Source organism: Nanorana parkeri, unplaced genomic scaffold, assembly GCF_000935625.1.
Source record: "Nanorana parkeri isolate BGI_ZX_2015 unplaced genomic scaffold, ASM93562v1 scaffold864, whole genome shotgun sequence".
NCBI lineage: Eukaryota > Metazoa > Chordata > Amphibia > Anura > Dicroglossidae > Nanorana > Nanorana parkeri.
Window position 1 is genome coordinate 489415 of NW_017307132.1, and position 14485 is coordinate 503899.

Genomic DNA, 14485 nt, shown 5'->3' on the forward strand with positions numbered 1-14485 from the left:
AATATATGTTTAGATGGCACAGAGCTAATTAAGCGGTGTCCTGCCTACCACTGTTTGTGTAGGGAGAGAAGTGCATCCATTAATTTGAGTCACATCTTTATTGGTACTCACAAAATACAGCCAATGCATTTTAGGGGATTAAGACTCCCCTTTCTTGAGGACTAAAACTCAGAAACTTCTTATCATATGTGGATGTTTACATACAGCTGGGGTGAAATGTAATAGTTGAATTTGTGGTGTTAAAAGAATTGGTAGTGATGTTTGGTTGTGTACTTGAGGCTACTCATTCAGATAAAACAAATAATAATAACATATACATATATACACATACATACACACACAAAATATTTCTATATCAAATTTATAGAAGAATGTATAAAAGAAGTCAATACCATTATCAGTTTATCATAGTGAATTAGATGTATGAGGTGGTGTAAATCTCTAATATTCTGTACTATTTGGGGGAAGGGAAAATTAATTAGATTAAGCTGGTCGTCGAAATGGTGCTCATGCCATATGGTAAGTGGTTGGTAAAGGTTGGGGCTAGCACATAAAAAAATGGGATAGAAGATACAATGGATAGAATGGAGTTAGATGTGATAAAACGTTACTAACCTTTAGACATTGTTTGAACTGTGATCTGTGGTAAAGGAAGAGCCCAAATCACTTGTAATGCATAGGCTGTATTATTTTGTGAATGCCAATAACGATGCGAACCATACCATTGAGCTTGACTCTCTATGCAAGGTGCTCCTCAGCAGTCAAGGACCAGCACAACCATAATGGAAATATGTCCAGCGCTACTACACATGCCAAGAAATCTCTACTGGTTACTACTACTGCAGTCGATAAAAACCACCATTCTACTGCTTTGCCATTTTGATAAAAAATGGAATCGAAAGCTCAGTCACTCTGTCAAATTGCCTCTTTTATGGCCATGTTAAAGAATTTAGGAGAATTTTGTTTGAAAGAATTTGTTTCCAGACAGTTCATTTGATTTTCTAATAGTTAATGGAGATAAAATCCATGAATGATTTCAACCATTGAGATTTAAAAAAATCAAAGGAGAACGATGGAAAATTTTTCTCAAATGAACAAAATTCCAACAGTGAATTTGGCCTTTGTTCGGGGAAACTTCATTCATTCCAAAATGGAATATTACCGGTAATATAAAAACATTTCAAACCACATTCAAGTCTTTAAATGTTCTGATAAGATTTTTCCTATGAACATTTGTATGCAAATCTACTAGTGTATGGCCAGCTTTAGTACTATAGGCAGTGTCGTGTACTTCACTCCTCCACTGCATGGTCAGGAAAGGATTTTTAACCACCTACCAAGGAGAAATACAGACGATTGTATTCAAAAATTGTTTGCTGGATAAAGTGATCCAACTAAGAGACTTATCAGATGGAAGGGTCTTAAAATAGCAGTACACTTGATTTTCCTCCAAATCATTGAGCAGGAACTTTCGGCTGCAAAGCTGTGCACGGGCCCTACATAGAACTGTGAGTTTACCCAAATGGACAGTACTGAATTACGTGTGCTGGTTAGATAGACCATACTAATCATATATGCTGAGGCTGAAATGTTAATATTCTGCATTTTTTTATGGTTTTACAATTTTGAAGTCATCCATCTTGTTGCAATCTCTGTTTCACAGTACCATGGGGTAAGAGGCAGTCACCAGAACAAGGTAGGAACTGTACCCAATTATTAACAAAAACTTTACCTACGAGTGGGATCTATATGTGTGTGGGGCTATATATCATGTAACCTGAGGGAGGGGGTATTGTTCCTCTGAAAGCTTGTCTGTCTGTGCAGTTTCAATAAATGCATCCGCTCTTAGGTCATGATTTGCCATCATTGCGTTTAGGAAATGCCTATAGGGTTCAATCAACCCTAGAGGAAAGTGCTCTTGGCACATCATGGCACATCATGCTCCTGAAGACATCATACAGCAATCAACAGAACCTTGTCTTGCATATTTGAATCCGAAACTCCAAAGGCCTGCTGCACCAACAAACTATATAACCATTGAGTTTAATGTGGTACAGGTCATCTGCAGATACTGTAATTTGCAAGCCCTATTTTTTTTATTTTCTATTATTGGAATCCTAATAGTTGATGATAATAGCCACATTATACAAATATAACAGGCCTGCAGTGGTACAGTTGTTGTGGATGTCAATATCTGAGCATATCTAGTACCCACAGGTTTATACAGCATGTTAGACTTACAATTCCACAGCAGCTGCAATGGTAAAGATGCATAAATATGCTCAAAACCATTCATCATAAAGTGCAATGTGTTCATTTCAGTGTGCATATGTATACCCACCCTTCATTATTGTGTACATTAAAGGTGTTTAGATACTCAGCATCATTATACTGTGCAGCGTGTTAACTGAAGTGATTTAACTCCATATCCTGCTCACCATGAGCGAGCCTGACTTTACAATGCAATGTCTTCACATTCTTAGCATATTAGCATTATACTGCACTTCATGGGTCAGTATACAGATACTCAGAATCACTATACAATATAATATACATAATCATTAGTAATGTATAAGTCAAAGGGTTGGTTATTATAGGCGACTTTTCCATTTGTTTTTCACTACTTGGGATCTCATTGCTTGGAGCCCCTGTGTCATGGACACTAGACTGAGTGTTGGAATGCTGTTAGATCTTGCTGTTCTCTAGATGGGAGTCAATATGTTTTATTAGGACGTCGTCTGGGTATCCGACAGGAAAGGCCAGTTGGCAGAGAGGGCAACTCCTTACCTCCGAGTCCACTGTCTCCATCAGTAACTAGAAGGACACAAAAAGGAATAGTGAAAGACTATACATTGTTATGATACAAAGGTTCCCCTATCTTGGCCACTCATGACCCTCATTCCGATATTACAAGTGGTGGAGAGTCGTAGCAAGTGCACAAATAAAAATGTTACATATAATACCCTTATAACTCAGGCATTCTCTGCTTAGATTCACCTCTATAAGAATCACCTAAATAATCATGTTAGACAGGCAGTATCTGCAAATAAAAAAGGGAGAGGAAAGTCACAAGAGCCTCATGAGGTGATATTTGGAGTCAACATGTTTGGCAATCTTTAGACTGTTAGAGGTAATAACTGCCAAATGAATAAGAAATGCATGCTCATACATTCCTGACATGCTAATGTTCCATTTTAACACTCAGTCCACCCAAAAATAATATTTTAGTTATAGAGCATGGTGGGCTGAATCAGCTCCTTCTATGGCTTAAGCAAATAATTCTCCCTGCCATGATTTCACCTGTCTGTCTTCCAACTACTCCTGTTGCATTATCAATAGTATGAAACAAATTATAAATGTAAACCAGAAGCCTGGAAACCCCTAATAATGGACCAATCAGGTGTGCAGATCTGAGCAGAGATCTCACCAGTAAAGTTTCTGAGCTATATATAAGAAACAATCAGCTGATTTAAAAGAAAAGCACACAAATTATATGAACCTCCCAGGACTCCTTCATAGTCATGCAAACTACACTAAGCTAAACCACCACCAGGCCCAGACACCGTCACATGAGAAGGACAGAAAAAGTGGGTCAGTTGTGGGTTTAAAAGACACGGATTGGGCAGTGAAATTTTTAAAGGAGTAAGAAATAATGTCACGGGACAGAATAAAATACAGTACACATTACCTTCTAAAATGTTCAAAAGTCATCTGATTTGTTATTTTGCCCCTGCCCCTCCCCTGAACTGTCTGGTTTGTTTTCTTCTTATATACTTACATTGATGGAGGGCCAAGACTGTGCATGTTCCGCACGGGAGTAGGATGCTGACATTCTTCTGCTTGCTGCATCAGGTATGGGGAACCCAGCACAAAAGGAAGCACAACGTACTGCTCCAGGCTCTGGACTGGGTGGGGATGGAGGACTCCACTCGTCCTCATCAGAGGATTGCTGTGGGGGCTCATGAAAGCAGGGTATAGTGGGTGGGCTTCCTGCATATCCCTCATTGTAAGATCGCTGTTTCGGTAAAGTAGCTGTCCCTGCAGGCATCCATAGGGAACGTGGTGTTCGTGGATACAGAGCAGGCTCACTAATTTCAGAATAGCTACGGCGTGCTTGGAAAAATGCTTTAGCTTGATGAGCTGGAGGTTTTGGATAAGGTACATCAGTGCCCAGAGGGGACGGACATGGTGAAGGTACAGGTGATCTACGTGAGGGTGAGGAAGGTGGCACCGGGGAACGCCGTTGATGTGCTGGAGATTGTGGGACAGGGGATCTTCTCTGTAAGATGGGAGATGGGCATTGTGGAACAGGGGAGCGGCGCTGTGAGGATGGTGAATGGCGGAGAGACGAAGGAGAGTGACGGAGCTGGCAGGGAGAGTGGCGATGTGGAGGAGAATGCCTCTGTCCTGGTAAAAAAGAAAACACTTGTTAAAATGTGAAACCTTTTATATGACTTCCTGCCCTATTCATAGTCAAAACAAATCAAATATTTTGAGGTCAGTTAAAATTCTTAAGCTAGCCATACACATGGAAATTTGCCATGCAATCTAAAACATTAAATGGTTTAAAAATCGATTGCAAGGAGATGAGAGGGGATATTGCTTTCAAAGCCATTGTCATAGCTCTGCCCGCCTATAAGGTAGAGAATTTATAAGCACTGCACTATCAAAGCCACAAAAGGACAGTTTATGGTTCCTTTACACCCATGCATATGCAGTAACGTGCATTTTAAATGAATTATTTTATGTATTTATGTAAGTTTTATGTGCGTTTTTTGTCTATGTATTATGCAAGATAAAAAAAAAAAAAATGTTTAAAAGGCGCTAAGCTGCAGAGCACAGGAAAACAGACAAGTGTGCAAAGGCCCTCAGAGGTCCTGCATGTAGCACACATTTTGTCAAGGATTTTATGCCATGATGGGACAATCTACTGATCCTGTTGCCACATAAGCTACTGGTCAAACGTTTTAGAAAAACTAAATCATGAAATGACTTTGTTACTAAATTTATATAACTTGACTTATATAACTGTTTCCCAAAATAGCCACCTTTTCGAGACATTCTTTCTACAATAGAACTCAAATATTGTTCAGTAACTTCTTTGCAGAAGTTCCCAAAAATGATTTGCACTTGTAGGTTGCTTTGCTTTCGCCCTTCTGTCCAGTTCACCCAAAACCTGTTTCATGGGGTTTAAGTCTGAAGACTGTACTAGCTATACTGGTCCATATGGTCCTATACTATCCATCTGTTTTTTTTTTCTTTCTATGCTTTGGGTATTTACCTTGCTGTAAGATGAATCCATGACCAACTAGGAATAAACTAGAGGGTATTGCATGGTGCTGCAAAACACACTGTAGTACACCTTATGATTCAGAGTGCCAATCACTCTGTGCAGGTCAACAGCTCTGGATCCAGCAAGACCCCAGCTCAATGCACAAAACTTACCGTATATGCCGGCGTATAAGACGGGTTTTTAGACCCAAAAACACTGCCCGAAAAGCGGGGTCGTCTTATACGCCAGGTATACTGTATGTAGCTTCGGCTACATACAGTATACCACGCTGAGCCAATCACAGAAAAATATTAATGAATACAAAGCCTGCCGTGATTGGCTAAGCGCTGAGCCAATCACGGCAGGCTTTGTATTAATGAATACAAAGCCTGTATTAATGAATGCAAAGCCTGCCGTGATTGGCTCAGCGCAGTATACTGTATGTAGCTTAAGGACCGAACCCGGAAGATGGAGGACGCTGCGGGGGTACTGAAAATTAACCCCGAGCCACACTCGGGAATACTGCCATGGAGGTTAGTAAGTGCATTTAAACATTATTTTGGGCTATACTCGTCTTATACGACGAGTATAGCCCAAACCCTATACTTTAACACAAAAAGTAGGGGGTCGTCTTATACGCCGAGTCGTCTTATACGCCGGCAAATGCGGTAAATGTATGCTGAATTTTTTGCAGCTCATTGCTTTGTGGCCTTGTAGCACCAGAATGCACCAACGTGCTGGTGCAAACAAGCACTTGCTGTCACTCAACCTGCCAAACTAGCAGCTCGCAGCCTTCACTTCGCAGTTAAAGTGACACTAAACTCAGGAGTTCAATCTTAAAAATGCATTCAACTTAACTAGTAACAAAACCTTACCTTTGTGCATCCCTTGGCTGTAGATCCTCAAATCATCTCTGAATTCTTGCTTACACTGTCCTTCCCTCTGGAAGGTGGCTACCTTTGTTCCCCATGGTCCCTGTGTGTGCTGTAAAGTAGCCACCGCTCCAAGCTCGGTCCCATGATGGACTAGAGTTTCAATATACAAATTGGTAAACTAAATGTGAGATTGTAGCCCATCATGGGAGCAAGTTTGGAGCAGTGGCTACTTAACAGCCCATACAAGGACCATGGGGAACAAAAAGGTAGCCACACACAGTGTCAGCAAGAATTCAAAAATGATTTGAGGATCTACAGCTCAAATAACCTATATGAAATACATAATAAAACAAAAAAAAATTGTGAATCCTTTGGCAGGTAAGAGTCCACATACATGTATTTGAACTTCTTAATGTGTCTAGAGTTCGGCTTTAAGCATATGCACCCAAGTATTGATCATGTGCAGGATACAACATATACACATACTCAAAAGTTTGCATACCCTTGGAGAATTGATAATGTACATACCATTTATAAAGAAAACATGAGTGACCAGGCAAAACACATTTATTTAATTTTTTATGGGATTCCTATTCACCTATAGGTCATAACAGAATGCACAATCTTAGAGTAAAACATGGCAAAAAAATAAAATGACCCCTGTTCAAAAGTCTGCATATCCTTAGTTCTTAATACTGTGCAGCGCTTATGGTTGTGACCATAAAGCGCTATTTTGGTCTGGTCACTCCAAATTACAGTGTACCAGAAGCTGTGAGGGGTGTCAAGGTATTGTTGGGCATATTGTAGCCGGGCTTTTTTGTGGCATTGGCCCAGTAGAGGCTTCTTTCTGGCAACTCCACCATGCAGCTTATTTTTCTTCAAGTTGTGTATTGTGCTCCTTGAAACAATCACATCATCTTTTTCCACAGCAGCCTGTATTTCTCAGGAGGTTACCTGTGGGTTTTTCTTTATATCCCGAACAATTCATCTGGCAGTTGTGGCTGCAATCTTGCTTGGTCTACCTGACCTTGGCTTGGTATCAAGAGATCACTGAATTATCCACTTCTTAATAAGTGATTGAACAGTACTGACTGGCATTTTCAAGGCTTTGGATATCTTTTTATACCCTTTTCCATCTTTATAAAGTTCCATTACCTTGTTACGCAGGTCTTTGGACAGTTCTTTTCTGCTCCCCATGGCTCAGTACATCCTCCTGACAGCTAACAAACTCATTGACTATTTATACACAGATACTAATTGCAATTTAAAAAGCCACAGATGTGGGAAATTAACCTTTTAATTACAATTTTCACCTGTGTGTGTCACCTTGTTTTTCTGTAACAAGACCATACATTCCAGGGTATGTAAACTTTTGATCAGGGCCATTTCTGTTATTATGATTTAAAAAGGAGCCAAACAGCTATATGGTAATATATGGCTTCATATGCTTAAAAAAGTTTAAAAATGGCACTATGCTTAAAAAAGTTTTGGCATGATCAGTCATATTTTCAATATCAATGCCAAAATTTCACGATTTCTGCCAAGGTATGCAAATTTTTGAACACAACTGTATAAAGCCAACACTTTTTTTTTCAGTTTTAGACAAAATAGCAAAGGGTAATATCAATTTTTTCACCATCTGTGCCTCATTGGTGAGATTTCTATTTACTTCCTGTAAAGTAGATACAACTGGTAGCAGCAGAAGGTTTCTCAAAAGTGAGGTAAATTCTCACTAAGAAAGTGGTTACTGCAACAAGCATTCCCACTCAAAGATGTCTTCTCTAGTCTTGTGTTGGTGACCACTGAAAATGGTTTTTTAATACTCTTTAGTCCTTGTGATAACGGTCACTATAACAAATAAAGGGTGATTTGCCCCAACAGTAAAAAAAAAAAACCTGGCAGTTGCTCTAACTTTTTCTCTATTCTATCCAAAACGGATACATACTTTAACACTGTAGGCGATAAGGAGTTGGCTTTGGGTTTAAACACAGCAGGGGGAATTTATCAAAGCTGGAGCAGACAAAATCTGGAGCAGATTTGCACTGCAACCAATCAGCTTACTGTCTCGTTTTCAAATCTTACCTGAGCAAAATAAAGAGATGCTGATTGGTTGCCATGGGCAACTGCTCCAGATTCAGCCTGCTCCAGTTTTGGTAAATTCCCTGCAGCTTATTTAAATCCCTTATTGGTTTTATGCTCATTGTTCTTATTTTCTATTGTAGGTTAGCATTGCTATATTATCACCTGCTTGCTCCTCCAGCAGTGATCTCAGAATCCGGCCTTGTAAAGCAGTAAGATCTCTCAGACGGTAAAGTTCCTCAGTCAGTTCAGTGTACGCAAGGGCCAGATTCACCCTGGGAACATAAAAATACTACATTATCACACAGTCAGAGAATATAGCCTAAGAACCTCATTACCACAGACGTTATTTCCATTCATCAATTTATTCACAGCCATTCCCCAAGAATCATTGCATAACTGTGCAACTGTATTACACTGTCTCACAGGAAGTAGAATCTTTGTTTTATTAGACAGGATTTATATAGCGCAGCACTTTACAATATAAAGAAGACATTACAATCACAATACAATTCAAGACAAGATAGTAAGGAGGGCCTACAATCTAAAAGTGAGGGGCAAGTAATACATGAGGAGGTAGCTGTGTGGGGATAAAGTGTTTAAGAACGTGATGGTTGAGTGGTTAGTCTGAGGTGGGATAGGCTTCCCTGAAGAGATGGGTCTTTGATGAGTGGGTGCCAGAGAGAAGCTTTGCAACCTCCTCTGTGGTGACAGGGTCAAAAGAGGACAGTAACAAGTGTGGTGGTGGATCTGGTACATTAATAGGGAAAGATGACTGGACAGTGGTTATCTGATCCCGAATTGTATCTATTGTTTTCTAAATGAATGGCAATGGCCTGGGCAGTGAGTGAGTTAGTGGGTGATGGCAGAGATAGTAGAGAGTTAAAAGTAGAAAAAAGTTGACATGGTCTGGATGAGAGTGTGTTAATGAGAGTGACAAAATAAGTCTGTTTGGCAGCATGGAGGAAGGAATTATATTTTAGGAGGGCAGCTTTACACAGGGTGAAGTTTTGCAGAAGCCTAGTTTTCCGCCACAGTCGTTCAAGAGCACGGCTATGTCTTTTTAGACGTCTGGTTTCTTTAGTTTGTAGTGGACGTGGTCTAAGTCTGCGGGTAGTGAGGGACACCAAAGTGTCTAGGGAGGATGAGAGCAAGCTGTTGTAGACAGAAGTAGCCAGGTCAGGGGTGAGATTTTGTCATAGAGGTAGTCAGTAGCAGAGTAGAGAAGGTCGAGGTGGTGAAGGTTTTTCCGGGTGACAGTGTGCCATGTTGGGGGAATTAGGGTTGAGGACAGGGGGGGTGAAACTGACAAGGTTGTGGTCTGAGAGGGGAAAAGGGGTGTTGGATAGGTTGCAAGGAGAGCATAGGTGAGAGAAAACAAGATCTAGTATGTTACCATCAGAGTGAGTAAATGAAAGCAGTGCGAACCCCCCACTACAACCCAGTGCTTTGCTAGGGTGAATGACATAATGTTAACGGGAACATTAAGGCAACAAAAGACAAATCAGAGGAATTCAAGAAAATGTGGTTCTATTGGCTGCAATCTAGATTCTCCCCTGAATATACAATAGCTTCCTGAGATACTTGGCCATACTGCATTACTTCCAATTTATCTTTCTCCCAAAATGTTAGACTCTTGAGACAATTACCTGGCACTGTATTCATACGTGTGGATTTCCCATTCTCAGGAGGGCCTCCCATTTTGTTAAGAGCTGCTGGCCCTGAGCCATTAGGCCCAAATATTGCTCCTATTACACTAGAGAAAGTTCATGGTTTGGCACCTCCATACCAATTCACCTTTAAATGTTTATTGCTGTCTCTTACAATAACTGGTGTGCTGGCCAATTATTGCGAGAGCTTCCAAGGTCCCCAACCCAGAAACATGGTAGCAACCACAACACGCGCACCCTAATATGCAAGTTGCCACCGCTCACAAATTATAGACATGTAGGAAACCTTTCAAATGAAACTTCTAGTCAATACACTCTGCTCTCCAGCAGACTGGCACACAGGTTTTTACAACCACACACACTGCTCTCACTACCAGTTACAGTTTAACCAGGCCAGACAATATTACTTCTAGAGAAGGTACAAATACCCACTTACAGTATCTTACTGTCAGCCACCAAAAGACGGAGGCTCAATCAAGATCTAGCTGGCTAAACACACACAGGCACATCCAAATCTCACATACAATCGGGTGCACTCTAATGGTTGTGTGGAAGCTAGTTGATAGCCACATGCTCCTGAGATTTCCCAAGCTATCCTATGAGCTGGAATCCTTATGTCATCACCTTTTCCACTGCCCACACACATACATCACACAGATCCCTCTCTGGCAGTGAGATCTAAAATAATCCGAGATTGCAGCACCACAATGAAACTATTCCGTCCAGATACAGATTTATTCTAAATCGAAGTTTGAGACAAAGCCAACACGTTTCAGGGGTCAGAGGAAGCCCCCTTCACCAGCGCTTGTAGGGAGGTAATAACTACTGGACTGAAAGTAAACATGAATACACACCGTGCATTTTTTGACCTGGCGTTAGTTAGAACATTGAATCTGTCAGCAGTTTAACCTAACTAACCCTGTCTGTACTGTGCTGGCAGATCTCAAAACCAGTTGTAAATTACAAGTACAATCAATGAAATATGTTTAGGTATGGATGTGATCCGCATTTCTGGGAGCCATCTCTTATCCGGGGCTGGGATTTTTTGGGCCAGTCCCCTTATTATATCTCTTGGGGATGGTCAGCACCTGAGCATCGCCTCATCTCTGGCTGATCGGGGAGAGGCGATGCTTGTGCTGGTGCCCTCAGGCTCTATGCCGTTTCATCGCAAGTGGCAGAGGGAGGGAAGCTGCCTTTGTGGATGCGAGATTGGGCGGTGCGGTTAGCACTTCGGCGCCGTCCCACTATATGGTGGTATCTGGGGGGGAGGGGCCCCGTGACTGGATGGTAAACCTCAATATCAGATGCGCTATATAGGGCACATGTGCGGGCCTATGGCACGCTCTGGCCACACACGTCACACGCCGACAAGTGTGGCAGGAGTTCAGTGAGACAAGGGGAGAGACGGACGGTCGGATTGGGGAGGCTGGACATACGTGGAGCGAATCAATTTCTTGAAAAAGGTTTAATATTTGTTATTACCATATCCAAGTATAGTTTTCGTTAATTGGACATTGGGAGTAATTCCAAAATGAATTTCCTAGTTATTTTTGATTAATGTGTAAAACTATATACCCATAATGATCACTGTGAGGCTGGGTTCACACCTAGGCGTATTGAATATGCGTGTTTGTCGCGCGTTTCCGACAAACGCGCGTTTCCGAGGGCTACTTGGCTGTATCCCAATGGAAACGCGAGACCAAAACGCCCCAAAGAAGTATATGTACCTTTTCAGGCGTAGGCTGTTTTGTAGCGCGTTCAGATGGGCTGAAATACAGAAAGGTGTGAACCATACCCATAGAAAACAATTGGATTTTCAAGTTTGTACGTTTTGTAGAGCGTTCATAGAGCGTTGAACGCGCGACAAAACGTAAAGGTGTGAACAGGGCCTGAGAGATACATCTGGATATCTTTGTATTCATTAGGATGTAGTTGGATATTTGAGATGGTAATGATACTAGAGATTTCTGCTTTTGGATACATTTGAGATGTTGAGAAGTCTTGATGATATAGATATGGATGGAATGTTTTGAGGTTTTCCCCTGATCTATGGGTATGACTCCACTCTTATATTTTTTTTGTGTGGGAACTATTGATTTGGACTACTACATATTTAATAAATAACTGATATTTGGTAGCAATATGGACAATATTATAACTATTATAGGAACTCCAGGATAGGCATGCTGTCTCCTCTGTTCTGCCGCCTAAATGCTCTCTCCATCCTCTCTCTTTCCTGGTTGATTAGAGTTTTTCCAGAGGTGCGGACTCATCTACCACTAAAATTTCAGCAGATGGTATGTATGTAGTTGGGTTATATATGGTAAATGTAGACTTCTGAAAATGTTGAATTAGAATTATTCTTTTTTCATTATCATATCCATATGATTCTTGTTCATTATCATATCCATATAAATACTTTAGGCTACCTCCAAAAAAAACTTCCTGATGAAGCTTCGGCGAAATGCGTAGAAGGCTGGAATGAGTGCAGAATCACAGATGACTTAATGATTAATATGACTTTTTTTTTTTTAAATTGTTTGAAGACATTGCTCTATGAAATGTATTATATAAATTATGGATTATTAAGAATATGCATGCTATGTATCTGCACAGAGTCCAGTGAGGTGTTATGTTTCAATTTCTCTATCTCTGTAATTTTTAAGATTGAATGGATATGTTTTTATCTGTATTTTGACTATGGAATACATTTTTCTTTTTTTTTACAATAATGAATAACCACTATATTGTGATATGTTTAACTATGTTCCCTCACATTCCCTAAGAAACACTCTAAAAGCACCATTGAATTTTTTGTTGGTATACCAGTTGTAAACTAGATTTGAACACTGTGTGTCCTAACAAAGGGCTAAAGATCTAGAAGCATTTAGGTGAATTGTTCAAAACAGAGTCTAGTTATAAATTGTGCGGTTGCCATGTATTTTAGCTTGTCTGTATTTGGTGTGGGGATGCACTGGGGGCCCCAGCGTGCATTCTGGATTGCTAGGCCTCCAGTGTGCCCCTGTGCCTTTAATGAGGAGTGGGCTCCCTCCAGGCACACCTGCATTCAATTTTTCTACTGCTCAAATATGCTCCAATATGGAGACTCACAAAAATTAGAACTAGGACCACACTACACAGATGAGCCTTAACAAGGCAGTGAGGCTTCCACATATTTTGCATTAGTTGTGCAACTAAAACCTCTGTTTTTAATGCATACTGTTAGACAGGGCAATTTGTTTTGTTGCAGGCTAACCAGTAAGTGTGCTGGGAAACATCTGTGTTTTGTATTGTTCAAAATTGAAGCTGTTGAAATCTAGAGCAGCTGTGCATGGCAACCAATAAGCTTCTATCTTTCATTTTCAAAGCTTAAATGAAAACACTCGAGAAGCTGATTCGTTATTCTGGACAACAGCTCAAGATTATGTCTGCTCCAGCTTTGATTAATGCCCCCTACTGTATTTTAATGAGAGGAAGCTGAGGGTGTCTCTAGTCTTCTATGGGGGAAGCCAGAGTTTCCTGTCACTTTAAAATTGTAGAGCGAAGTTTGCAGTATGCCCAAAGGCCAGCTACACAGAATACCGCTGTGTAAATAGGAACGCAAACCTATAGAGGGGTTTTCTCAAATGTGTCCGCACAAATGGAAATACACTTTAATTAGGGCTAATAAGCGTTAACTAAGAGTTACTAAGTAGTTTAATAGGAACACAGTTTATTGCTTTTTCTTAACTTACAAAGTTGCTTTTACTGACATCATATGCAGATCAAAGGTTACAATTAAACAATACAATGCTTAATTGTAACTTTTCTTTACTCAGATACTGTTCTATGACATTTTGACAGCCGGGGCTTGTTTTATTTACCCGGGAGCAGATCTTTTTGTTCCTGTGTAAATTGACAATGGCCAGTAAATGCAGCTAGAGAGCTGCAGAGGAGGGGCTGGACATACTACACATGTCCAAATGGTTTTCTTGGGTGTGTGAAGTACACCCAGTGTCCATAACTGGTTGATATAATGTCTGCTAACAATAAAAAGCTGAAAATTACCAATGCATTATGCTTTGGAAGGCCAATCCTATCTAATGCAGTAGCCAGCATTTCATAGAATCATTTCATAGAATCTTTGACTGAGTATGCTGTCAATTTTGCTGGACAAGCATGTCACGACTATGGGCAGTATAATACTGTTGGCTCTGTAAACGGGGTTAGAAAAGGTAAATCCTAGTTATATCTTTTGATTTTTAGTTTATAATGGATGTACTATTGGAAGCTCATTATGATATAAAATAAAATTATTTTCTTTTCAGTTGTGCATTGCTCTAGGTAGCAGATGGATATTGTTGCTGAATGTGACTCACTTATAAATATAGTGCCCAGTGTCGGTGGAACTGTATCTGCAGATAATCGCCCCATGTGGTATTTACGCTCAGTGTTGTGTGGTTTAGATAACCATCTCACTGTGCAGCATGTAGATCAGCTATCTCACTGTGTAGCATGCAGATCTTTCTTCCTGATAATATGAATTGGCCACTTCTATGTATTGCCTTTGCAAAAATAGTTAATGTTAATAATAAATATATCTATATATA

The 14485-nt window shown here is 40.4% G+C and overlaps 1 protein-coding gene across 1 annotated transcript in view; it reads right to left on the reverse strand.

Moving 5' to 3' along the window:
- Positions 1-2186: 2186 nt before the first annotated feature.
- Positions 2187-14485, reverse strand: part of TBKBP1 (TBK1 binding protein 1) — an 83057-nt gene continuing 70758 nt past the window's right edge. Inside the window, exons 7-9 of the mRNA XM_018565588.1 lie at positions 8392-8501; positions 3779-4407; positions 2187-2814 (exon numbers count right to left, since the gene is read on the reverse strand). Of these exons, the coding sequence (XP_018421090.1) occupies positions 2686-2814; positions 3779-4407; positions 8392-8501 (868 nt within the window). The 3' untranslated portion in view covers positions 2187-2685. The remainder of the gene's footprint in view (positions 2815-3778; positions 4408-8391; positions 8502-14485) is intronic.